The sequence below is a fragment of the Rousettus aegyptiacus genome, unplaced genomic scaffold (assembly GCF_014176215.1).
Source record: "Rousettus aegyptiacus isolate mRouAeg1 unplaced genomic scaffold, mRouAeg1.p scaffold_m13_p_1, whole genome shotgun sequence".
Classification (NCBI taxonomy): Eukaryota; Metazoa; Chordata; class Mammalia; order Chiroptera; family Pteropodidae; genus Rousettus; species Rousettus aegyptiacus.
In genome coordinates this window covers 30,246,242-30,271,867 of record NW_023416284.1, presented here as the reverse complement: position 1 = coordinate 30,271,867, position 25,626 = coordinate 30,246,242, and the positions used below count along the sequence as shown (strand labels likewise).

General features: G+C 45.0%; 2 protein-coding genes across 9 annotated transcripts in view; one reads left to right on the top strand and one right to left on the bottom strand.

Moving 5' to 3' along the window:
• The window catches only part of LRRC41 (leucine rich repeat containing 41), a 17,916-nt gene extending 15,362 nt beyond the window's left edge, over positions 1–2,554 (top strand). For all 4 annotated transcript variants that reach the window (XM_016159065.2, XM_036233458.1, XM_016159066.2 and 1 more), the window contains exons 6-10: positions 399–563; positions 651–749; positions 1,322–1,444; positions 1,674–1,749; positions 1,871–2,554. In XM_016159065.2, coding sequence (XP_016014551.1) covers positions 399–563; positions 651–749; positions 1,322–1,444; positions 1,674–1,749; positions 1,871–2,090 — 683 coding nt within the window. In that variant the 3' untranslated portion in view covers positions 2,091–2,554. The remainder of the gene's footprint in view (positions 1–398; positions 564–650; positions 750–1,321; positions 1,445–1,673; positions 1,750–1,870) is intronic.
• Positions 1,751–25,626, bottom strand: RAD54L (RAD54 like). 5 transcript variants are annotated; one of them, XM_016159067.2, is made up of 18 exons: positions 24,981–25,626; positions 24,817–24,903; positions 23,288–23,407; positions 18,036–18,096; positions 17,170–17,305; positions 16,663–16,732; positions 16,265–16,553; positions 15,933–16,057; positions 11,455–11,605; positions 9,297–9,423; positions 7,998–8,072; positions 7,762–7,892; positions 7,126–7,236; positions 6,850–6,973; positions 6,404–6,482; positions 5,898–6,077; positions 2,977–3,140; positions 1,751–2,880 (listed from the first exon to the last, which is right to left on the bottom strand). In XM_016159067.2, the coding sequence occupies exons 1-18, from the start codon at positions 24,981–24,983 to the stop codon at positions 2,670–2,672; spliced, it is 2,244 nt and encodes a 747-aa protein (XP_016014553.1). In that variant the 5' UTR covers positions 24,984–25,626; the 3' UTR covers positions 1,751–2,669. The 5 variants fall into 5 exon arrangements, with proteins under 5 accessions (XP_016014553.1, XP_036089368.1, XP_016014554.1 ...); XM_036233475.1 differs by lacking the exons at positions 23,288–23,407; positions 24,817–24,903; positions 24,981–25,626 and adding an exon at positions 18,899–23,281; XM_016159068.2 differs by lacking the exons at positions 16,663–16,732; positions 17,170–17,305; positions 18,036–18,096 and having other exon boundaries at positions 24,981–25,625.

Sequence of the window (25,626 nt, the reverse complement as noted above, 5' to 3'; positions counted from 1 at the left end):
AGCCTACTCTTTTTAAAGATAACCATGGGCTGGATGAGGCCCAGACCACAAGCTCCGTGACCTTGGCAGATCAGAAAAGGGGTCTGAATTAGGAACAGAACTGAGACTACATAAGTTCTCACTGCTTTATGTCCCATTAGTTCCTATGTCTCCTAGCCCACTTCTCTGCATTGTTTTTGGTCTAGTCTACCTAGACTAAAAGCTCCATAAATGTAAGGACTAAATTTCATATTTAGTGCTCTGTTCCCAGAACCTTAGCACAGTGCCTTAGCATATAGTAGGCACTCAAGGACAAGTAGACATGATTTTTTAGTGAATCCCTTTTAAGGACAGGGTGGAACTTGGTATGAGAATGAAGTAGATGGCCAGCTGGAATCTACTCTCCCTATCATGTCCAGAAAACTGCCTGGAACAGTTAGAGATGGGATTTCCACGGGGAGCCCAGCCAGCCCCACTGCTCTGCTCTGTACTGAAGGCCTCAGGTTCTCTGCAGCAGCTGTCCCTGGATAGCGCCACTTTTGCCTCTCCCCAAGATTTTGGGCTTGTGTTGCAGACACTCAAAGGTAAGACTCAGAATGGTAAAGGGAAGAGGGTAGGAGGGAACCTTGCATTGTTCTTTGTTAAGGCCCATGGCCTCTGTCCCCATCCAGAGTACAACCTAGCCCTGAAGAGACTGAGCTTCCATGACATGAATCTGGCTGACTGTCAGAGTGAGGTGCTCTTTCTGCTACAGAATCTGACTCTTCAAGGTAAGTTCTCATCCAGAACCTGGGACATTCCTGAGCCTTCATTGTGGCTGTCACTGTCTCACTGAGCAAGCACTGTTTTTTTCTTGGCCTTATGTCCTCACCTATAAGATGGTTGGTTATAGAACCTCAATGACCTTCCTTCTTAAAAGCTCCCAAACTCAACTCCTCCTATACTACATGTGGAAATTATTTTTAGAGTGCCTCACCCAAAAGATTTTCCTACCTTCCAGAGGCTGACAGAAATAACGGTAGAAGAGAGGGATAAATGTTCTGTCAGAACCCTCTCATAGACTTGTCTCTAATTCCCACCCCTGCATAGAGGGCAGTCCATGGATGAGGGAAAGAAGGAAATGGGTGAAGAATTGTCTTTGCAGAGACCCTCCCCACAGTGAATATCTAGGCTCTGGTTTGAATACTAATTTAGTTTCAGCCTTAATTGGAGTCTTACACAAATTCCTGTCTTTCTGGGCCTCTATAAAATGTTCACACCCCTAATTAAGGCCAACTAGGGCAGGAGGGGCAGCACCAGTTCTAATACAGCTATCAGAATTTATCCTAATTTCTGTTGACAGAGATTACCTTCTCCTTCTGCCGTCTGTTTGAGAAGCGCCCGGCCCAATTTCTGCCTGAGATGGTTGCTGCTATGAAGGGCAACTCCACACTGAAGGGCCTCCGGCTGCCAGGAAACCGCCTGGGTGGGGACAGGGCTCTGGGAATGGAGAGGGAGAGGGGGAAGGAGCCAGTCCTTTGACCTAGAAACTCAATGGGTAAAAGCATAGACCTCTCTCCTGGGAACATGGAGGTTAGAATATAGTTGTGTGCTGGGACTTCAGGAGGCTGGGCTTCTCCCTAGCCAGAATTAGGCCGGGATACCCTTGTCCGCTGGTCTTGGGTGAAGGTTACCAACATATCTCCCCTTCTTAGGGAATGCTGGCCTGCTGGCCCTGGCAGATGTTTTCTCAGAGGATTCATCCTCCTCTCTGTGTCAGCTGGACATCAGGTACATGTGGGGGGTTGGGGAGAGGTATGCCGGCAGGGGAAGGAACAAGGGATAGAGCTGCAGGGTCAAACACCAGGGATTATTTGCTTCCTGGGTGTCTAATCCATCTCACCCCTACCAGTTCCAACTGCATCAAGCCTGATGGGCTTCTGGAGTTCGCCAAGCGGCTGGAGCGCTGGGGCCGTGGAGCCTTTGGTCACCTGCGCCTCTTCCAGAACTGGCTGGACCAAGACGCAGTCACAGCCAGGGAAGCCATCCGGCGGCTCCGGGCCACCTGCCACGTGGTTAGTGACTCGTGGGACTCATCCCAGGCCTTCGCAGATTATGTCAGCACCATGTGATGGGGCCCATGCCTCACAGGCCCATGCCCAGCACCATCAGCTTGCAGGGGCTGAGGCATGGGCTGCCCAGAACTCCCAACCACCAAGTCTGTCTTTCTCTTTCTGCCACCTTTTTTTCTCTATTTTCCTTTTTCCCTTACACTGAGGTTCTGGAGGCCTTGATGGGGCCCAGCAAAGGCATTCCCAAAACTGCATTTAGAGCCTTTGGGCCCCTTACAAAGAAACTTGGGAACCCTGGGCCAGGAAATTACAGTAGTCATCAATCACTGAGGATAGCACCCTCCCCCTGCCACCTCAAGCAGGTACCCAAGCTTTAGAGAAGTATAGGAGTGCCCACTACCAGGCCTCTTCTCTGCTGGGCTCACCATGCTGCTCCCAGGCCTCAGTCCCTTTCATACCTTTATTCCTTTCTTTTTTTAACCAAAAAAAGTTTTTCTTATAAAATAAATTTTGGGCAAACATCATGCAGCCCTTCTTGATTTTTCTCTCAGAGAACAAAATTCAGGAGGACCCTATGGGGCGGGGAGCCCCTTTTCCCTGTCTCCTTCCTCAAGCAGCTACACCCAGACCAGCTGGTTATCAGTGGAGGCCCCGCTGCTCCTCATGGGAACGCTGGTGGAAGACGAAGGTGATGGCAGTGGTGGCAGCATCCCATGCAGCCTGGAGTACCTCATCTTTGAGACCCCGCTTATCAGTGCTGTGGTTCCACTGAGCCAGGTCTGAGGTGCAGTCAGAACCATCAGGGGGTTGCCTGACCTGATGGTTGTTGACACAGCGGCTGCAGCGCAACCTAGGGACAGAGGATGGAGCTGTGGTCACTATACATCCCATTTCCATATTATGTGAGGAGTTCAGAGATAATAGCTAATAACAGCATTCCACTAACCTATCATGTGTATCACTGAGGCTAGCCTCATCCAGGGTAAACAGCTCCTTCAACTCGCCCAGAGAAAAGTGCCGCTCCACATCCTGTTCCTCATCCACCACACAGCTACTCAGTGCCTTCTTGTGGCTCTGACGCTGAAAGATCTTCTCCTCAATGGTTCCTGCCTGGGGGGTGGTAGGGGAAGCTGAAGAAGCAGGGCTAGGTCATCTCCATACACAGGGGGAAGGAAAACCCAGGGATTAAAACTGTAGCCACCCAGGAGAAGGGGAGATAAATGAAAAGTAAGAATTCTGCAGCAACACCTCTGCTCAGCTGAGCCTACTTCCTAGTCTTTCTCTTGGGAACATGACTTGCACATGTCCACCCAGTATAGTTTTTGTATTAATGGAGGGTTTCAGGACCTGGCTAAATTCTTTCAGGGTTTGTGTGAAGTTGCTACACCAGGCTTCCACAGCAAACCCAAGTTTCACTCTCAATAACTATAATTTGGATAACCTATACCAGGCTCTGTGCCAACACTAGGATATAAAGAATCAAATATGTTCCCTGTTCTTGAACTCATAGACTCGTGGGAGAGACAGATAAACTAATTGGCAAAACAACAGAAATCTGTATAGAATACCCAGGAGTACACAAGAGGGGTAGCAGAGCGGAACAGTATTGAAAAACTTGAAAGTAAAGATCCTTGAGCTGAATCTTGAAAAATGAATAGTTTACAAGGAAAGAGTGAAGGGAAGGTATTCACCACATAGGAACAAAGGAATCAGCCTGGCCTACTAGAGGACTGAGGAGTTCAGCCAGTCTAGAGGATGTTGAAAGTGTAGTACTGGAACTGAAGAAGTCAGCAGAGGCCATATTGAAGAAACTTGGAGGCCAAGCTAAAGAGCTTGACCTTGTCCTGGAAGTGATGAAAAGCAAAATCAGTATTTTTGGAAAGCTCATTCTAGAAGCGGTGTGTGAAGAATGGATAAAGACCAAAGGTAAAGAATTAGGAAGCTGTTGTAATATCCAAATGAGAGATAACTATGACCTTAGGATAGGGTGGAGAGGAAGGTTACATCAAGGAAATTTCAAGAAGGTAAAAATGGTAACTGGAATTTGGTTGTTCAGAGACAGAATGGTCAGGTAGAATGATGCCCAGATTTGGGTTGGGTGGATAATGGAACCACTAAATGACAATTCAGAAGGGGAATTAAGTCATAATGCAGCTAAAACGCTCATAAAATATTCAAGTGGCAATAAATGTACAGTGGGTGATGGATATATGGGTCTAGAACTCAGGTAAGAGATCTGGGATAAAAATTTTGTTAGTTTGTCAATATAATGAGCATATATAATTAGAGGTGTGAAAACCAGAGTGGAGTTTCCAAAGAAAAAAGAATTTTAAGATGAATAGTCAACAGTGTCAGATACACAGAGGAGAAAATTGAGACTCTAGTTTTGGCAATTAGGAAGCCAATAATAGTGTATTCAAAAGAGGTTCAGTGGCACATGTAGTCTGATGAGTGAATGGTATGAAGATGAAGAGGTGAAAATCTGTAGGCTTTGGAAAAATTTGACAGTGATGAATGAATGGGAAGTAACCCAAGGTAGTGGCTACAATACGACAGATTTGAGAAATTGTTTTGTTTTTAAGGTGAGAGCTACTTGAATATGTTTATAGACATCAGAGAATAAAGGAGAAATTAATCAGCTAAGGAAGTAAATGATGGGAATGGGTCTAGAGCAGAGCTATAATGATGAGCCTCAAGTAGAGAGGAAGGAAATGATCTTCCTCTGAGATGGGAAGGGAGGAGCAGGTTAGAGATTTACTAAAGAGGAAAGGGGTGCGGGGGAGAGAATTCACGCCTGGTAGCCTGCATTTTTTTCTATGAAGTAGGACAAGGTCTGCAGAAAGTAAAACGGTTAGAAACGAAACTTGAGGGAAGTGGTGAAGGCTTGAAGTGGCTGTTGAAGGAAATGAGATACAGCCCAGCTCCAAATGGTGAATGTGAATTTGTGGTAGTGCCAATCTGTAAATGAAAATGTTATCTGGTATAGAAGCTGAGAACAGCTGTAATGACTCAAGTGGAGTAGGTATTAAGAGAGGAGTGGCTGAAAGGATGCAGTGAGAATCAAGCTGAAAAGAAAAGGAATCAACTCAGATTTGAGGGCCGGGGGATACTAGGGATGTTAAGTTGACACAGATGTAGGAGGAATGCGAAAGGGCAGGAAGTGACAGGTATTACTAATGACAGCCATTAAAATTTTGAGTACTGTGTAAAGTTGTGGTACTGTTAAAGCTCCACAGTGTAGCCTTGGGAGTAATTAAAATAGGGAGATATCATTAGAGGTGAGGTCAAGGAAACACGAAGGCCAAGAGTGCTGGGTAACTGTATGGTCCTTGAAGTCTGCCAGAATGATAACTGGATTGGAGGAAGAAATGAAGACTGAGCTGGTGTCCAAAGTCGTCAATGAATTAGTAAAACAGCAGGAGGTAGATGACTGCAGTAAGGAAAACAGGATATCAAGCCAGACAACATGAACTTCAAAAGAGGAAGTATAGGATGGATGGTCTGAGTGATCACTGAGAAATTGGAGAATGCCAATACCACTTCTTAGCACCAGGGGACATGGAATATGAGAAGACTACAGGCAAGTTGCACAGTAAAAATCAGGTGTGAGGGGAAGCAGATGTCCTGTGAAAAGAATGTGGCCACAAGGAAGTTTGTTAACTACTGAACAGGCATCCAGAGGGCATGGTAAGAAGGGTTTGAAAGAATGGAGAGAACAGGAGAATAAAAGGCTCCAGGCTAAGCCCATAGCCTGGCCACTGCTAGGGGCAGAGAGGCCAAAGAGAGGCACTGAGAAACAACCCAAGATGGTCCTGAAGGTCTTGTTCCATTACCCGTCCCTACTCTAACCACTATCACCATTCTTACAGACAGCAGGCGATAGATATAGCATGTCTTCTTTTGACCGTCACGCCAGACCCGGGCCATGGCTTGTTCATCATTAGCTGGGTTCCAGTCAGGGTCAAACATGACCAGTCGGTTAGCCCCAATGAGATTGAGGCCACAGCCCCCAGCTTTGCTGCTCAGCATGAAGACAAAGTCAGGGCTCTGGAAAGAGAGGAAGCAAGAGAAAAAGAACTTCTAGCAGTCTGAACTTGAATCCTACTTAGCCCAGCCAACTGTTCTCTCTCACACATCTGTACTCTTATGCTCAGACCAATTGTGAGGACCACCAATATGTCTGCCTACCAGCTAACTTCCCAGCCCACAGTCAGTTCCCAGCTCAGCCATCACCAACCATCCTAACCCTGCAACAACCACCAGAAAAAAAATCCAGGAAGACCTAGGGCAGAGTCCCTTTATAGCTTCTCTCTCAACCCTAAATTTTGACGTTGACTGTATTGGTAGGGTAGGGACAGGGGCTGTGCATTTACCGACGGATTGTTGAAGCGCTCCACAACCTTGGCTCGCTTCTTAATGGACATTGTGCCATCCAAGCGGACATACAAGTACCTAAAGGGGAACCCAAAGATTAAAATCCAAGAAAGTAGCAAGGCCCCTAGGAGCCAGCACTACTGAAGAGGCTGAACTAGCCCAGCCTGAGGCTGTTCATGCACAGTCTGAGATCCCATATTCCCAAAGGAAGGAGCAGGGAGCGAGAGGCCAGAACTCTGTCCTATGGGAGCACCTGAAGGACTAGGGGCTGTTCTGTTTGGAGATGAAACTAGGACCACTGTAGCAATAAGGAAATAGACAACATCTGGTAAGTCCCTCCTGCACCCATGTCTTGGCCCTTATCCACCATCAGAACACCTACTCTTCCTAGAGGGGACAGTAGAGGAGGCACCCCTTTGGCAGGCTTGTTTAGGCTCTTCCCTACCTTCGGGCCCGGCAGAGCTTCTCAAAGAGGTCTAAAGTCTGGGTGTAATTGGACACTAGCACTACTTTGTCACTGCTGCGGCTCCGGGTCACTGCCAGAATGTAATCAAGGACCAGCATCTTACCTAGGGAGATGAGAAACCGTTAACCCCCAAAGGGCCTTCCCAATGGCCCAAGATTCTTACTCTTGATATCCTGCCTTGAGACAGGATAGGTCTAGGACAAAGATAATTCCCTCATTCCAGAGAAACCCAAAAACTGGTAGGAAAGGGCTCACCTGACAGCTGGGGTGCTATAGCCTTGGAGTTATAACCAGGGGGAAATATGTCCAAGGTACCTTCAAAGCCATCTTCCTCTTCCACACACTTGTCATAGATTAGAGCTGGATCTGGGGGGGGGGGGGTAAGAAACAAAATGCCAGCTACACTGCTTTTGAAAGTTTCTACTTCAATGCTCCTCCAGAAGCCTACCCAAAAGACCTTCCCCACCACCAGAATTACTTGGTCCCAAATTCCAGTGTGTAAGCAGTGGAACCTGGGTCCATGAATGGACATTCTCACTCATTAGTGTGTACTCCCAACAAGAAAGAAGCTCTACCAGAGAAGGTAAGATTTGTTATTTTCCCTCCTGTCCAACATTTTATATGTACAAGTGTGCATAAACACACACACAGTCCTATATACCCCAAGCATCAAGCATGGGCTGGGAAGAGGATAAGCTAAATTTTTCAAAGCAAAGGATCTGACTTACAAAGTATAAAATGCAGAGCTCATGCCTTGGAGAAGGATGGAATCATATGTGGTCTCTATGAGGATTCTGGACAAGTTTTAGTGAAGGTGGCTCTATCACCTGCAGGAGGCTACCCTTCCTTGCTCATTCTCACAGAGGAACCCAGAGCACAGAACCAACTCACGATTACATAGCTTCTTTAGTGAGGTAATGGAAGAAAGGGAAGACACACTCATCTTGCCCTCACGGAACTCATCTGCTGGCTTAGCTTGTCTCAGAAACCTCTGATATAATTCCGTCTGAAGGGGTGTCAGCCTGAAAGAAAGGCAGCTGAGTCAGTGCTAGACCACACTGGCCCTTTGAAGACACCTTGAGAGCTGAGCTCTTACCCACTCCATACCCATCAGTTGAGTTTAGTACCTACAACAAACCACCTGCTCATACTTCACAGGCAGATATTTAGAAAGGATATCAGATGTCCTCCGTATTAGGCACCTGGAGAAAACAAGATAAAGAGAATGGTAAAACTGCCACGTTAACTACTGGAATAACAGATACCACCCAAAGCAGGAATCCTCAGCCCCTGGGGCACGGACCAGTACCAGTCTGTGGCTTGTTAGGAACTGGGCTGCACAGCAGGAGGTGAGTGGCAGGTGAGTAAGCAAAGCATCTGTATTTGCAGCTGCTCCCCAGTGTTAGCATCACCACCTGAAGTCATCAGGCATTAGATTTCTCAATAGGAGCACTGGTGCCTGGTCCCAAAAAGTTGGGAACGGCTGGCCAAAAGGACCAAGTCTGAGTAAGAGACCCATCAGCTCTATGGCAAAGATATCTATATTACAGGTTCTGTCATGGAAATAGAGACCCTTTCAAACAGTCTAGCGTTGACTAACAACTTTCTCTTCCCCTTGAAAAGGTTAGCTGGTCTTCAAGAAGAGGCCAAAGTCTACCATTGAGCCTGGTGCTCTAACAAAGAAAGCAAGTTATAAACCAGTAAGTCCCTAGGGGAGTTTCTGCTTGCATTTGCCCAAATGCCTGTTGTCACATGGCCCAAGGCTCAATGAAATTGAGCCCATATCTCCTGGCAGACCAGAAAGGACAGGAATCAGCCATCTAAGCAACAGCTCCTAACACACACTCTCCCTCCTGCCATCTAAAATTGGGAGAGAGAGGTGGCAAGTGGGAAGGGAAGGACTCTTCAGGATGTGAATCATCCAGTGTGTATACCTATAACAGAAGAGTCCAGAATGTACCTGCCCATGGGCTATATGGCCCCCATGGAAAAAGCCCTCTGAGCCTGGGATCCACACCCATCCATCAGATCTACCTGTGAAAGAAGGCTGTAAGGCCTGAGAAGGGAAGCCTGGTGCTTTAGGTCTGAGACCAACTGACAAGAAGCTTCCAAAGTACTAACATTGCTTCAACAGATATTTTGCTCAGGAAGTTCAAGAGCATCAGAAAAGAGCTTCCTCAGTAGCAAACTGCTAAGCAACCCAACACCAGACCACAAAGCCTAGGCCAGGAAGAAAGGCCTAGGCCTGCAAGACCCCTGGCTATAGTCAGGGCATAGATCCCAATCCCTTCTCAGAATCCCAATCCTTATAGGCCAAGGCTCCAAAGAATTGGCCTTGGATGGCTTAGGAGGCAATTCTGATAACCTAACTTGGAGGGACCCAAGAAGGGTGCTGCTGTTTAGCCCAGCCTTCACCCTACTATTACCTATTCACAATGCTGGTGAGCTCCTGCAGTCGCTCCTCTCCTAGCTGCCTGTCTGCCTCACTGGCAGCTGCATCTCTGCCCTTTAAAATTGGCAACTCAAAGTGCTTCTTGAATTCATAAGCAGTTCCTAAACACAGGAGAGAAGGGAAAATTAAAGAATATAAAAAAAGAATGATTTTCCCACTGCCAATAAGGGCAGACTATTTTGTTATAGAGCAACCTTCTTGCCAAGAACAAAGTTGAACAAATAATAGGCAATTTGTACCAAAGCAGTGAAGATCTAAAATGCCTAATAGTGAGATAGTAGATTAAAACCCAAATATATAACCCAAATATATTTAATCACAAATATAAGTGAACCAAATAATTCAATAAAAGACAATCCAATTGTAAAACTGAATTTTTAAAAAAGTCTGCCTATAGGCTATTTGTAAGAGATGAAGTAACAGGTATCAGTACAATGAAGTACTGATAAGCCTTGAAAACATTATGCTAGGTTAAAGAAGCCAAAGACAAAAGGTCACATATTGTATGATTCCATTGATATGAAATATCCAGAATAAGCAAATCTAGAGAAACAAAAAGTAGATTGGTGGTTGCCAGGGGTTAGGAGTAAGGAAGAAATAGTGAGTGAATGCTTACAGGGTATAGGATTTTCTTTTGGCTAGGAATAAAAAAAGTCAGGTACTTCATAAAAGAGAATCTATAAATGGCAAGTGACCATATTAAAAGGAGTCCAACATTCAACATTTGACAAATGCAGTGAGATATCACAAAACACCAAGAGAATAACTAAAAAAATTTTTTAAAGATAAATACTGGTGATAATATAGAGCAGAGGTCAACATGGGTCAAACACTTGTAAATAAAATTTTATTAGAACACAGCCATGCCTTTATACTTTATGGCTGTTTTCTTGCTATAATAGCAGAGCTAAGTAGTTGTGACAGTTTGGCCTGAGAGCCTGAAATGCTTACTATCTAGGCCTTTAAGAAAAAAAATGCTGACCCCTGATGTAGGGACACTAGAATTCTCATACAGTGCTGGTACAATCACTTTGGAAAACTGGAGTTATCTATTAGAGCTAACACATGCATAACAGATGACCTGGCAATTCCACTCTTAGAACAGAGAAATGAATACTATACTCAGGTAAAGACATGTACAAGAATGTTCACAGCATCATTATTCAAAAGAATAAAAAAATTGGAAATAACTCAATTGTCTATCAGTAGAATAGATAAATTCTGGTATATTCATAAAATGGAAGACTATACAAAAATGGAAAAGAATAAACAAACTACAGCTACAGGCGACATCATACATCTCATAAACATAATGTTAAACAAAAACCAGATGCAAAGGAATATATACTGTATGATTCCATTTATATAAAGTAAAAAGACAGGCAAAAACCAATCTTGAATGTCAGGAGAGTTTTTACTTCAGGGTAAAAAAGGAAAAAGTAGTGATTAGAGGAGCGAGGCTGCTGAGATGGTGTTAGTAACCGATCTGGTAGTTGTTATTCAAATGTATTCACTTTGTGACAATCTAGCTACTTAGCCAGTTCTCTGCCTAAAGTGATTTTCCTGAGCACTGGCAAGTTGGAGTGGCACTAACAAACCCTTTCAGTTATGTCTGTGCAAGACAGCCCAAACTGTGGTTGCCAGGGACTAGGGGGAGTGGGAAATAGGGAGTTATCATTTAATGCGTAGAGTTTAAATTCTGCAAGATGAAAAAACTTCTGGAGATGGATGGTGGTGATGGTTGCACAACAATATGAACATACTTAATTACACTTAATTGTACACTAAAAATGGTTAAAAAAAGAAACTGCCCAAGACAGACTGCTCTGAAGCCAAAGCTCTTATAAGGCAGGTAGGGTGTGACGGGCAAAAATACCTGGGGGTAGTATTTCCATCCACAGCTCACGGTGACCCTATGCCCTGAATAGACTCTGCCACCTCTACAGTGGAAAAATGGCTAGGGTGGGCCTTGCTAAGTTGCTTGGCAGAGCCCCCGGTGGCTCTCCCCGACAAAAGAAGTCTTCCTATGAGAGTGCCTGGTGACCCACATACAACTAGCATTCACTTTCTCTCCTCAGCTAGAGTTACAGGTAAGGCTCCTCTCTATGTAGCAGACAAGGCTGAATTCTTACCCAGGATGCCTGAATTAACAAAATGTACCAAGCTGAAGTACTCAAGGAGATCATTCTGGATGGGGGTCCCAGAGATGAGCACCCGCCGGCTGGTGTTCAAGCTGTCTAGGGCCTGGTAAGTCTGATTCTCAGAGTTCTTCAGCCTGTGTCCCTAAAAGGAAATTAATTCTCAGTTAGGCCTGGGCATAATGCTGCATCCCTAAAGTTAACAAAATCTTGTGTAGACAGGAAAAGAGGAATCACAAACATTGCAGGTCCTAGAGCATGGGGAATGGGGCAGAGGGCAGTAAGAGTGAGTTTACCCATTGCTTGGGAAGAAACATCAGGCTCAAGAGATAGAACTTCAGTTTCCAAACCAGTGCTACACAACCATAAAGCAAGGATTCCTTGTTTCCTCCCCTCCTCTTCCTTACCCCAATTTCCAGAGCCTCAGCAGCCTGCCTATCCTCTTCAGATATCATTCAGCAATGTTAGAGACCTGCGTTAGGGAATCCTCCCCTCACCAGCTCAACCAAACCAGACCTCATGAGCCAAATGCCTTTCATATCGGTCTCCAAGCAGTGTTGAGGCTGTCAGTGCTAAAAGGACTTGACCTAAGCTCCTCCTCCCTTCTTGCCACAGAATTCACACAGTTCATATATTTAAAGCCCCTCTCTGCCTCCCTTTGCATCTCTTTTCCAACCCTATTCTACCTGTCTCTATCTCTGTCTCTCTTTCTCTCACACACACACACCATAACATGCCTCTGTTACTTCACTCTTTTAAGCCTTTTTCAAGAAAATAGTAAAAGACCCTATCATCTCCCCTTCTTTCCCAGAACCATACGGGCAAGATCAGGCCTGTGCCCTTTCTACCCCCAACGCCAATTCACTGGGCTAGGCACAGAAAACACAACCACAAGTGAAAAATGAACCAACAAGCCAGCCTTGCTTCCTCTGGTCAGTCTTTCACAATGCAATTAAACACAGACCCTCTACTGACTCTCCCAACTATAGATAGGATCAAGTTCAAGCTCATTAGCTTAGTACTTCTCAATAAGGTCGCAGCTTGCTTCTCTGACACTCTCCATAGCTTGTCATAGTCCAGGAAGCCATTAACTCCTCCCCACTCCTAATGCTGGATTGCCTTAGGTCTCTTTGCTCATGCCACTCCTCTGCCCAGAATTATCTTCCACAGGCAAATTCCTCACATGCCACCTCCTATGCAAAGCCTTCCCCAATGACCCAAGGCTGTTGGTCTCTCTCACTTGTATGCTTCTATGGCACTCTGTACGTACTTCCTGTTTACTGAATCCTTTTAATGCGCCAGGCACTGTCCTAAAGACTTTACTGTATTCTCTTCTATATTCTAGATAACAATCAGATGAATAGAATTATAATACCATTTTAGAGAAAATGAGGTTCGGAGAGGTGAACAGTTATCCAAAATCACACTGGTAGAAAGGAGCAGAACTGGGATTTGAACTCATGTCTGTGATTCTGAAATCTGGGCACAATACTACTCTGCCTCTCATCCACTGCTGTATATACCAGAGTACTAATCACACTGTACTGCACTTTATCTCCTCACACAGGCAGGAACTTCTTAAGGCAGAGACCATGTCAGATTTGCCTTTATAACTCAGTACATAGGACAGAGGCCCACACAGAGCTCTGCTCAGTCAATGTTTGCTGAAAGAATGAATGATTAACCAACATTAACACTATTAATAAAGAATTAGACAAACCTAGAATTCAAATTTTTAAAAAATGACTCAATGTTGTACACCTGAAACTAATGGAATGTTATATATCAATTATATCTCAATTAAAAAAAATATAAAACATTTTTAAGACATCCAAAACAAACAAAATAAGTAAAAAGGACTGGAGGTTCCAAGCACTAGCCCTGAGAGAAACTAAGACTTCTGAGCTGAAGAGGCAAACATACTTGAAACTTGTGAGGAAATTACCCAAAGGGCTCTAGGAGAATAAGCACCAACATTTGAGTCCTTCTAAATTGAAGCTGCCCAAAGGCAAACATCATGGGTTCCTCAGGGCTCACACATTTATAGGCACTTAGTAAATAACTCAATGAAGAAACTAGGCTGACGTGCTATCCACATGCGTCTCTGCGGAAGGGAAAGCCAATCCCAGCTCCCTGTGGCACCTCCCTGGCTCCAAACCCAGCTCCTGCCACTATTGCCCATGGATTTAAAACCCAAACTCTGTCATCTCAGCAAATCAAATGTTTGGCCACGTGAAAAGTTGTCGAATCTCATTTATAAGTTGCTGCTGAATTTCTATTCTGGCAGAGTGTTTTAAAAACGACAGCAAAATGATACAAGATTAAATACCAACACTTCTCTCTGAAACAGGAGGGTTTTGAGTAGCATTCCCGTTTTTATGTATTTCCCCAGCATCTTCCATCTGACTTGCTTTGTGTTCTAACATTTATATAGGAACATACATGGGTCTGGATGAGGCACACAGGGACAGTCCTTCCATATCTAAGTCAAGCTTCTTCCTATACCAAGTCTAGGTTACATCAAAGGTAGTAAGAGATAAGAAAAGAGCGAGGACTGAAAATTACAGACCTGGATTCAAGTCCCAGCTCATTATGCATTCACTGGGTACATCTGCACAAGTCATTACACTTCAGTCTCCTTATCTCCAAAACTGAAATGATGATGTCAGTCCCTCTCCTATTCATACACTTTACAGAATGCCTCCATATATCCTCTCTCTTGATCCAGATCATGTCCCTTTCAGGTAGGCCCTGTGTCATCTACTCTACTGAGTGTCAGAGCAATCTCATCTGCTTATAAACGGCAAAGTGAAGGCTGATGCCAAGTCTTCTAACTTGCCCTGACTAACTCAGACTACTGTGAAGAGCAAGGATTTTGTACAGAGTTATTATGCAGAACTGTGTGTTCCAGAGAAAAGTACGAGATGGAAGGAAGCAGAAACGTGAAATCCCGGGGTGGCACCTTTCCCTTCCACGGTCTGAACAGGACAGACTCTCTCCTCCTAGAGCAGACTAATGATCTTTCAGGATTTTGGCTGAAAAGTTGCTGACAAATGAAAGGCAGATGTAGAAGGGAGGGTCAGGATGCTTCTGTGTGGCAAGAGGCAGTCCAGTCCCTTGTACCCTGCAGAGCCAGCTCAGAAAACGAGAGAGCGAGAAAGAAAAGAAATACTACACAGCAAATTAAAATCTGAGTCCTCAAGGGCTCAACAGCTACAGCCTGCCTTCCTCCCCCTCAATGCCCTAGCCTCTAGACTAGACTCCTCGGACAGTCCCCGGCCTCCATGGTAATGAAGCACATGCCAGGGTCGTGAGCTGTACAAGGTGGTCATGCACATACCCCACCTCAACCTGCTAAATCTCTTACTCTTACAAGACGAAAAGGCCAGTCAAGATATCAGAAGTTTGCAGATATGCCAGACAGTGACTGACTCCAAGTATAAGCAAAGCCCAACTGGGAAATAGCTGACAATTCACAAACATGGCATCCTAAAGTAAGCTTTTCTTCTCTGTCTCCTCCCAAATGACTCTCAGATACTGGGGTAATTTAGTTCCCGCAGGAATCAAGCTTGCCAATAAGTTGACAGTTGGGCCAAGTCTTTCAACCACCTTTCCATTAAAGCCCCAGGTGTATGGTAAAGTGACCTTAACTCTCCCCAAGAAACACAAACAACTGGAGCAGCCTCAGGGTAGCCAAGCTCCTTGCAAACCTGGACAATTTTTTATACTCAGAAGCTTCCAGCCACCCTTACTCCTTTTATCAGTAGCATCTCTACCACCATTCATGCATACACGAGAAAAGGCCAGGAAGTAACTATTGCCATATTTCCTTTAGTCCCAGAGAGGCAACCCAGACTACTACAAGGCGTATGGATTGTCTGGACCTTCCTATCTGTGCTTCTGTTCACATGAGTCCCCCAGGCCTAGAATGAAAACCAGATATTTACCAAAGTCTTAAGACACACCAGGCACTGTGATAAGAGCTTCTCTCAATCACCTCATTTAATTCTCACAATAATCCTATGATGTAGATGTTATCACCTATCTTACTGATGCAGAAACAGAGGCTCAGCTGGTTAAATAACCTGTTCGAGGTCTATTACTGGGAAGTGGCAGAGCCAGGATCTGAATAAGGTCTGACTCTAGAACCTGTTCCCCTAAACACTGTATCTATGTCTCTCCAACAATCCAAATCCCTCCCATCTTTCAAAGTCATTCTTTGATCTAAGAATACTGTCTGGAGGCAACAGAATCAATCGGCCCACAGCACTTTGCCCTCCTTAGAGTTCCAAACACTGCTTAATCCCTCTTTCGGCAGACTGGAATCATGGGCTCTCCTTTTTACTTGCCTCCTCTGAGGCAGCATTCTCTGTCAGCATTCCCCAGGGACCAGCACAGCCTTTGAATGGTAGTTCTCAGTGAGGAGACTGTGACAGACTTTCTCCTACTACCCAAACTGCTGAATTATGTACCTCATCACATATGACCAGTCCAACACTCCCTTTCTGGAGGACTCCAACATGAAGGCGGAATGTCTCATAGGAAATGATGAGGATGGGAGAAGACACTCTGGCTCCACGCTGGTTCATAAATCCTTCTACAATATAAAAGGTGTCAACAGAACCAATCTTAGACTATCTTGGTGAAAAAATCAGTTTGACAGTTTAGCCTGAAAATAACAATTCAAGTATTTTCCATAGGAATTCTCCTCTTCCACCCCTCATTGCCCTCAACCCTGAGCATACACATAAGAAAGGAGAAAGCTGTGTAGAAGAGTGCAGATATCTTTGTTAAGACTCCATACCCAGCTTTTGATCTATCTCGTCCTTAGAGCCTCCATCAATGGCCAGAGGTTGGATCCTGCCTCCAAGCCATTTCCCAACTTCATTGTACCAGTTCTTCACCAGGCTGGAGGGTGACACCACCACTGCCTTGTCAATTTCTGGCTTGCACTCTGGACTCTGGCGTAAAAGTGTCCACATCAACGTGATGCACTGCAGTGTCTTGCCCAGGCCCATCTCATCAGCCATGATGCAGCCGTGGCTGCCAGGGATGCGCCGACTGGTGACACACTCCCACAGGAACTTCACTCCCTAGGCAAGAACAGCACTCAGCCCACTTTGGCATCTACATGGCTGCTGCCCCAGGGATGGCAGCCTCCTGTGCTCAGATCATACCTCATTTCCCCCCTCCCCCATTTACCTCTCTCTGATGAGGCCGCAAGACTTTACTGAGAATAGGATCAACAACGACATGGACAGGGAGTTTTTCCCTGAGAAAACAACAAAGAAAACATGAAACCCAGACATGGGCAAGGGCACGCCCTCAGGAAGTTGTATCCTGCTGATCTTGAGGCCACAGAGGCAGCTACTACCTAAGGACTTTCTGGCCTGGTAATCAAACCATAGAAAATTCCTGCTCCAGGCAGACTTAGGGGAGGGGAATGGGTTCCCTATTACATCATCTCAACTCCTGCTCCTTGGCGGGAAAAAGTGAGGGACCCCCACCAACTAGACATGTCCACATGCTGTTCCCCAGGCACTGTCCTTCCCCACCTCCCCAGTCTCTGGGATGGTACAGTAGCCATGACAGCACTCTGAAAACATATGGTAAGTCCCAAGGAAAAAAATCACACCAAATGCTCACAGCCCTCCCAGTATGTGCACTTACAGAGGACCAGAACTATTCAAGAAATACCAACACACATACTTATCAAGCTTCAGCTGGTCATGGGCGCTCAGGGGGGGAGGCTCGTACAAAACCAAGGCACCTTCTTCCAGCGGGTCATGGAGAGCCCGGCGGACCCCAGCCCTTTTGAGGCCCAATGCCCGAGAGCCCAGAGGACCTAGAGACCAACAATATGTTACTTGAACCTCTATGCTGAGGAGCTCCAGCAGGCCCAGGTCAAAATGCTTATCTTTCTCATAACCTTTCCTAAGCTTCCACATGACCCTCTCTCTCCCAGAACCTCTCCAAATCCAGTTTGGGCACCTCTATGTGACCGTTATCCCAGTCTGCCTCAGATCAGAATATTCCATTTTACTTCCCCATTCAACTACAAACTTCTATACGGGCTGGATCTTGTTCATCTCGACTGAAATCAATCCTGGAAAGGTCTGAAACCCTACAGGGGCCTTTCGGGACTGGGAGCTCTTGAGAGTTGGCCTCTTCCCTCCCCAGCCCCAGTTTGCTAAATGCTAAGCCCTACATAGGATAGGGGAAAACTCTGTAGAACCTAGGCCTCCAACAGAGTCGACTTCGAAAAGGAGATGCTACTGAACTCACTTGGACTAAATGAGACTTGGACCCATCAGCTGCCCTGACCCACCAGGAGCTTCCTGAGCACTGGCACATCCCCACAAAGAAGATGAAGGGCAATCAGTCTTGGCAGCCCTTGCTGAAGCTATCAAAAACAGCTTTCTTGCTGGCTTCCGGGGGCTCACCCCCTACAAGGTCACCATTGGACTAGCATCTTCAATTCCAGAATAAGCTTGTATGTACAAAAGCTGAGGTTTTCATCTATTCGAGAACATTCACACATGACTGATTCAAAAAATAGAAGTCTCCATTTTTACCTTGATAATTTGGAATGGGGATTTTGAAAGGCTTTGACAAAATGCTTCGAATAAATGCTTCCTAAAATGAAAGAGAAGAAACAGGGATGCAGGATTGTTTGGAGATGTTATGGGATAATATTTTTACAAATGCAGCCTAAAATGCCCATTTAAGCATTGTAATACAGTGAGAGCATTGTATTTTGGTTACATCTCATTCAGATGCAGCTAGAACATAGACATGTGCTCAATATTAGGTTTGTACAATAGCTTTCATCTTCGAGGCTTCACATAAGGTTCTACAAATACCCAGGGACAGCAGAGTGCCACTGGCAAGTGCCTGCCTCAGTCAACCACAAGGCTCAGACCCATTAGCTCATGAAAGACCATGCAGTGAGGACACCCAATTATTCCCCAGAGTGCAGCACCTTAAGAAGCACCGCAAACTTACCCAATCCCAGTACTTACAAGGAACTCCAATGTCCGGATTCAACCACTATCCTATAGAGCTACACCTTTCCGAGCATGCCTCACATTTCCTTTTTTTGTCATATCAATTCTGCCTATCTATTTAATTCCCACATCAGCCTCCTTGGGAACCAAACAGGCCTTCAAAAAGTGGTAGCAGTAGTATTAGTAGTGTTAGTAAAGTAATAATATTAACAACAGCAAAAATGACAAGAATGATGACTAACAATGTATGCCAGATACACTGCTAAGCCCCATGTATTCATGTTACCATTTAATCTTCACTAACAGCCTATGAAGTCTATATATTACTGGCCTCCCCATTCTACAGATGAGTAAATTTAGGGTGAGTGGTTGTCACTTTCATAAGTCACACAGCCATGACAGTAGGACTTCCCTGATTCCAGGGCTCTTACTTGTAGCCAGGAGGCAATACGGTCTCCTAACCCAACCTGTTTTGAGTTTAGCCACATGGATCAGTCCAGTCAGCAGCTTCCTGCCACGGGAAGGCACAAGAGAGAGAACATGAGAAAAAAACACCAAGAAAAAACAAATGGGAAAGGGTGACAGGAATCAGATATACATAGGTCCTAGAAAAGGGTGGTCTTGGTGCTTCCACTTCAGGGCCTGTAGGAAGGCCCTGTGCCATCGTGTAAGCCTGGAATCAGCACTGGGCTATGGGGCTGGGGTCGGGGGAGAAGAGAAGGCAGGGGTGTCCATAGCACCAGCTCCGGAGCTAACTCTGACAACTCCATCGAAGTTCTGATCTATACACACTTGAGCTCTCTGTGGAATTACAATAGCCTGTGAACCTCAACAAAACAAGAACTGGAACCCAAGATAGCAAGGAGAAAGCAAGACAAGAGACCCTAAAGGTAGTTTTAATGGAAATACATTAGTGGAAAGAAAGTAATGAAAAATACTCCCTTCCAGCAAAAAGGTAATTTAATAGGAAAAAAAGCAAGCCTGTCTTGCCCTGAAATTTTTATCTTTTTATTCTGACCCATTTCTATACAGATCATTATAAATTTCTATGCAAACTCAATGTACTTTAAATAGGAAAAATGTAATGAATATATTTGGCAATCTATTGGAAGATAGAAAAGAAATGGGGGAGAACTGAACATCATTATCACACTAAATAACATGACAAGGGCAAGGTTGGAGAAAAGCCCAAATTCTCTGTATCTGCATATTTCTCTGCAGCAGAATAAAATCTTTTATTGACTATTTTTGATACCATGATTACTGTAATTATGAATAGCAATGATAATGAGAAACTCTAAATATGAAAGATGCTAACAAAAAGCTACCCTTAGGTCAAAGGAGAGGAAAAGGAAAGAGATGGACTCTTAATTTCTTTTCTAATTTAGCATCAATGCTGCTTTCAGTTCTAAAACTGAAATAATATTTTCGAGATTAATAATACCAGAGACTAGATTTCAGGCTCTGAGTTGCCAAGAATTTATGCTCCAAATTTAAAAAGCAAGACTGTCAATAAGACCCAGGAGCCACAAATTCGGCAGGGAGAACCTCAAGCTTGTGCAACTAACACAGAAAAATGTGGATCCTTGGCCAAAAGCATGTCAGGGCACAGCCTGCAAGACTCACAATGGCCAGCCTCTGGGAATTTGGTAATATTCACGAGACTCTAGCAGAGGCAGGGGAGAGAACATGTTCTCACTTTGTTCCTTTAGTTACTGAAAATTCATATCATTCTTTCCTTCTGATAGAAGAGGGAGAGCATCTCCCTCCTTTTACCCAAGGTCAAAGCTTTCCTCTCCCAGAGATTTACTCTGTCAGTTCTGCCAGATCTTTCCTCTATCTCAACCTCTCCCTTCTCTACTCTCATCAGCATTTAAAACATGCTTTAACTCTATCTTAAAAAACAAAAATTCCTTTGACCTCTTATCTCTTCCCCTTCAAACTTCTAGAAAGAGCTGTCCCTCTCCCCTTATCTCCCATTCCTCCAATCTATCTTAGGCCCTTCCACTTCTCCGAAATGCCTCTGATCAGAATCACCAATAGCCCACAAGACCCCAATTCCAATAAATGTTTCTATCCTTATCTTACCAGACAAACCTGGCCACTCCTTCTCAAATATTCTCTGCTTTTGACTTCCATGACACCACTCTCCCACTATTCTTCCTCTGGCTTTCTCCTTCCTCTGCCTAACCCCCTTAAAAGTCAGTGCTCCTCAGGGCTTAGCCCTTCGCAATTCTGACTACACACTCACCGTGACACTCCAATACACTTTAGAGGTATTAAATATTATCAATATGCTAATGATCCCAAATCTCCTTCCAGTCAATACCTCCCTCCGAGGCTCCACATCCACACTTGCAACCACCTCCAAACCTAGACATCCTGTGGAACTTCAAACTCATCTCATCATGTCTAAGGCTAAAGTTCTCATCTCCAGAGCTATATTATGACTTTTGTGGGCCCAAGGCACTTTTGCCTTTAAGGTCTAAAGCGAAGCCGAGTTTTTGCCACCCCAAAATATGACTTTTGGGATATTATTTTAGGTTGGTTATTTTTAACAAACAGCAGATGCAGAAGAAGCTCTGAAAACCAAGTAGAAGTTACCCTTTATAAAAGGACATTTACTTTTGTAAGAGAAATCTCCATTTGTAAATAAGGGTATTTCCCTTGCTGAACTAGGCCTGCCTCCACTATCAAAAGAAAAGTCATGGATTTATCTGCAGACCCCCATTTACTGTGCTTTTCCTGATCACTTCTCCTAACCTACTCTCCTCCCCCAACATTTTTTGTCTTTAGCTAAAGTGGTATTTAAGGTGATGGCTTCCGCCATTTTAGCAAGTTACTCAGTTTTCCTGGGTCTCTACCATGTATATAGAAGGTATATAAAGTTATTATACTTTCTCTTTTTTTCTGCCAAACTGTTTCATTACCATTTGATTATTAATCTAGCCAGAAGAACCTAGGATAGAGGAAAATTTTTCCTCTCTGACAGGTCTCTTCCTCACAGCTTCACATAGGCAGTTCCCTCTATTTAGAACATTTCCCACTCTCTTCACCTGGCTGACTCCTCATATCCTTCAGGACTCAACCTAATCAGCATTTCCCTCAGATTCAGGTCTTCACCAGCCTCCAGACGGTTAGCCTCCCCCCACCCATTGCGTATCCCCACCATCCCCGCAATTAAGACAGTTACATAGGACAACTTGAATGAATCCTGAATGAAAACAGTCTCAAAGGACTACATACCATTTTTATATCTCAGTATAATTACATACAAATTATATTGCATACAAATGGTAAAACTACCACAAAAAAAGAAGGGATGATGAACATAATTTAAGATAGTGGTTACCTCTGGGAATGGGAAAAGAAGTAACTTTGATGATGTTCTAGCCCTGGATGGTGGGTTCGCAAGTGTTTGTGTTGTCTCTCTTACAATGCTATATATGTATTCTTTTGTATTTATCAAACATTATATAAAATGTTCTAAATGTTAGATGAATGCACACATAACCTCCATATTCCTATCAAAAGATTCCCATTTTTCCTTCAAAATGTCCCTGTAAAGGAAAAGCACACTCCTGTGTGTCTCCTCTACTCTCAATACTACACTACTTCTGACACAGAACCAGCAATTCTTTGGCTCCACCTGAGTGTCCTACAGTTTAACTCAATTCTCACATTCTCAACATGAAGAAAGGGTCAGATCCTACAAGTTAAGGATTCACAAGACTGCCTCCCTCCCACCACTTCAGATGTCAGTCCCAAAACCAGGTTGCTACCTGTGCTTCTCACTGACAGGCTCTACATCAGAGGTTCTCACGACCCCCTCCTTGGGTTCAATGACCTTGGGAGGGTGGCTCACAGAACTCAGAAAAAGTTTACTTACTAGATTGCTGGTTTATCGCAAAGGATATTAAAGGATATGATTGAACAGCCAGATGAAGAGATATAGCGAGGTCTGGAAGGGTCCCAAGCATAGGAGCTTCTATAACCGGAGCATTTCGAGTGTACTGCTTCCTAGGTTCTGTTCACCAACCCGGAGGTTCTGTTCACCAACCTGGAAGCTCTCCAACCTTTCTTTTTGGGTTTTTACAGAGGTTTCATTACAAAGGCATGAAGGATTAAGCCTTGGCCATTCATTGGTGAGTTGGTTCTCCTGATAACCAGCCCAAGGTTAGATGCTTTACAAAAGTCTTCTCATTAACATAAACTCAGGTGTGGTCAAAAGGGGTTTGTTATAAATAACAAAAGATACCATTATCAATCTAGTCACTTAGGAAATTCCAAGAGATCAACATCACAGTCCCTCAGAAAACTTGGTGGGAAAAGCTTTGAATGGAGCTAGGCAGATCTGACTACTCTGTTACTTTGGGCAAGTTAACCCCTCTAAGACTCAGCTTCCTCATCTGGAAAAATGAGAGTTACATGAGCTACTGCACAGAACCTGCCATGGTGATGATTGCACGTGGAAGCTGTAGGACTCTGGTACTTTTTAGAGCCATATGCAGAGTCAGAGATTGAGCAGGCATGCAGATCCTTCCCTCTCCTATACCCTCGTGTTCTCAGGAATCTGAGCCACCTGAGATCTGGTGCCCAAGTAGCTATAAACAAAGAGGACTCCAAATCAGCACACATTTCTAAGGAAAAAGGCCAGGCTTCTTCCAGGCCCTGAGAGCTGAAAGCAAGCCCAAAGCCCCCACCACAATCTGTCTACTGGCTACTCTGTAGAGCCCTAAGGGAGTCTTCAGGAGTGCGAGTCTCCCTAAGCAAAACAACAGGACACACACATACATTAGCAATTTGAGGTTCTGACTTACATGGTGACTACTGTCCAGACAGCGTGGTCGATCTGTTAGTTGGGTCAAAGCTTTCCGAAAAGGAGAGAGAAAACACTCCCGGCTCTGGGTCTCACTGCCGGATTTCCGTTTCTTAGGAGTCTATGAGAAAATATTGGAGAAAGTGAAGTCTGGAAGATCAGAGTTAACCACAGTGGCAACTAACATTTAAAATGTTTATTAAGTGCCAGACAGTATGCTAAAAAAACTCTTCATACAAATTATCATGTATCATCTTCACAGTGATCCTATGTTAAATGTTTATTATCCTTATTAAACAGGTGAGAAAACTGGAGCTTAATGAGGTTAAAGAACTTGCCTAATCTGAGATGGGACACTGGAAGAGGTGAATGAAGTCGGTGTATGAGAGTAAGTCCACCAGTAGCATGCTGCCCCAAATCTTCACTCCAAAAGCCCAAGCAATTGTTTGCTTCCCTCCCTGAGTTTCCCAAAGCAGGGACAAGAGTAGAGCTGCCCTCAACTCCCAGGCCACTGAAGCCATTCTCCAGTCATTCCACACCATGACAGTGAGGACCTTAGTACCAAAAGCATTTTCAGGAGCAATCAGCAGCAGACAGCACCATCTATGACTCAGCTGCACCAAGGCTGTCCAAGTTCAAGTCTAAAACCCACATAAGTGGCAAGGAGCAGCCAATGGGCCACCCTCGCAGGTAGAAGAACTTCCTGTACACCAGCAATACAACTACAGAGCAAGCCTCACTGAGCCATGAGGCAAGAGCCCACTTCTACCAGCTTGCCAAGGTATTTGAAGCATCTATGATCCTATAAGGCCCACCTGAAACAGAAACACCAGGTTCCTTCTCCTCTCTGTATGCTTTCAGCTACTGCTCCTACTGAAAATTGCCTTCTAGACCCTCCTTAGCTAATCTCTTCCTTCAAATTTCCAGTGGTCAAGCCCTTGCTTCTTGAACTGCTCTCTCTGAAATACGTGCTGTACTGTCCTACTGATTCTGGTTTACATAGGTCCTGCCCACAGCCAGCCCCAGAAAGCCTTGAAGACAGGGAGCAGAGCACAAGGCCTAGTCCAAAGTTAAACATACTGTACTTGAGTGTTAGCAGAGATGGAGGGGCACCACCCTCTAATCTAAGCCCAAGTGAGCTCAGGACCCTAAGGTAAGCCCAATACAATCTGTTCTGTGACACTGAGCAGGGGACAAAAAGCAAAAGAGCAGGCTGCTACTTGCTGTTGGAGAGCACTTTTTTCCCCCAAGGGAGCCTAAGGGCCCAACCCAACATGCTCTTTTGCTTTGGAGTACCCCTCCTACCAGGAATAATGAGGCTGTATTAGCTTCTAGTGAGCACCTTGAGGACAAATACTTTATTGATCTTTTTCAATGCCTCACACATAGTAAGTATTCTTTAATACTGAGAGACTCCTGGAGGTGACTAGGTTCATTCCATGTAAACCCGGAAACCAAGTCCAGGGTTCCTTTCTGACCAAACACTCCTGTACCCCAACCTTCCCTATCTCCTTGAAGGCAGAAACTCACCACTGCCCCAGGCTGCCAGTCTTCATCATCAGAGGATCTGCCTTCTGGTTTTCTCTTGGCCAGCTGGCTGGGAGCTAAGCTCCTCCTCTGAAAGGAGAATGGAAACTGAGCACAGGAATCCTACAGCCTGAGCTCATTTAGGTCTAGACGCACTACACACTTACCATCCTAGAACCAGGAGGATAAAATGTCAAGTACCCATCAGCCAAAAGTCCAAGACACCCAGTAGCTGAGAATACAGAACCAGGGCCTGGTAAAGAGCTGGCTGCTATATTAGTGAGAGCATGGGCTAAAGAGGGAGTGTGGAGGGAATTCAGCCAGGGGCTGGGGTTGAGCTCAAACTGTCTTGTCAGTTAGCTCAGGCGGCAGAGCAGGCCAAGAGGAAGTATCCAGGAGATGAGTTCTGGGATGGAGGGGATAGGTAGACTGCCAGGCTGGGCAGAGTGGAGCCAGGATAATGGTCCTAAGTGGGCGTGAAGGGAGAGGGCAGTTGTGAGGGTAAGGGGAAATCACAGGCCAGGAGAGAAAGGCCGGGGTGAAAATCAGAGGCCTGGGGGGAACCAAGAGCCCAAGCCCGGAGAAGGGGGATTTCCCAGGTCTGGAGTGCAGATGAGAGGCCCGGACTGAGGGAAGTCCAGCAGGGATCCAGACAGTACAAGTAAAAGACCCGGACTTGGGAAGGGAACCCCAGGCGGGGCTGAAAAGAGCAGCAGAGATGAATTCGGCCCCAGCACTCCCGCTTAAACCTTTCTCTTCCCAAAGCGCGCGTTAACAGCCGCCAGGGCTCCTCGGCCCCACCAGGCTCAGTCA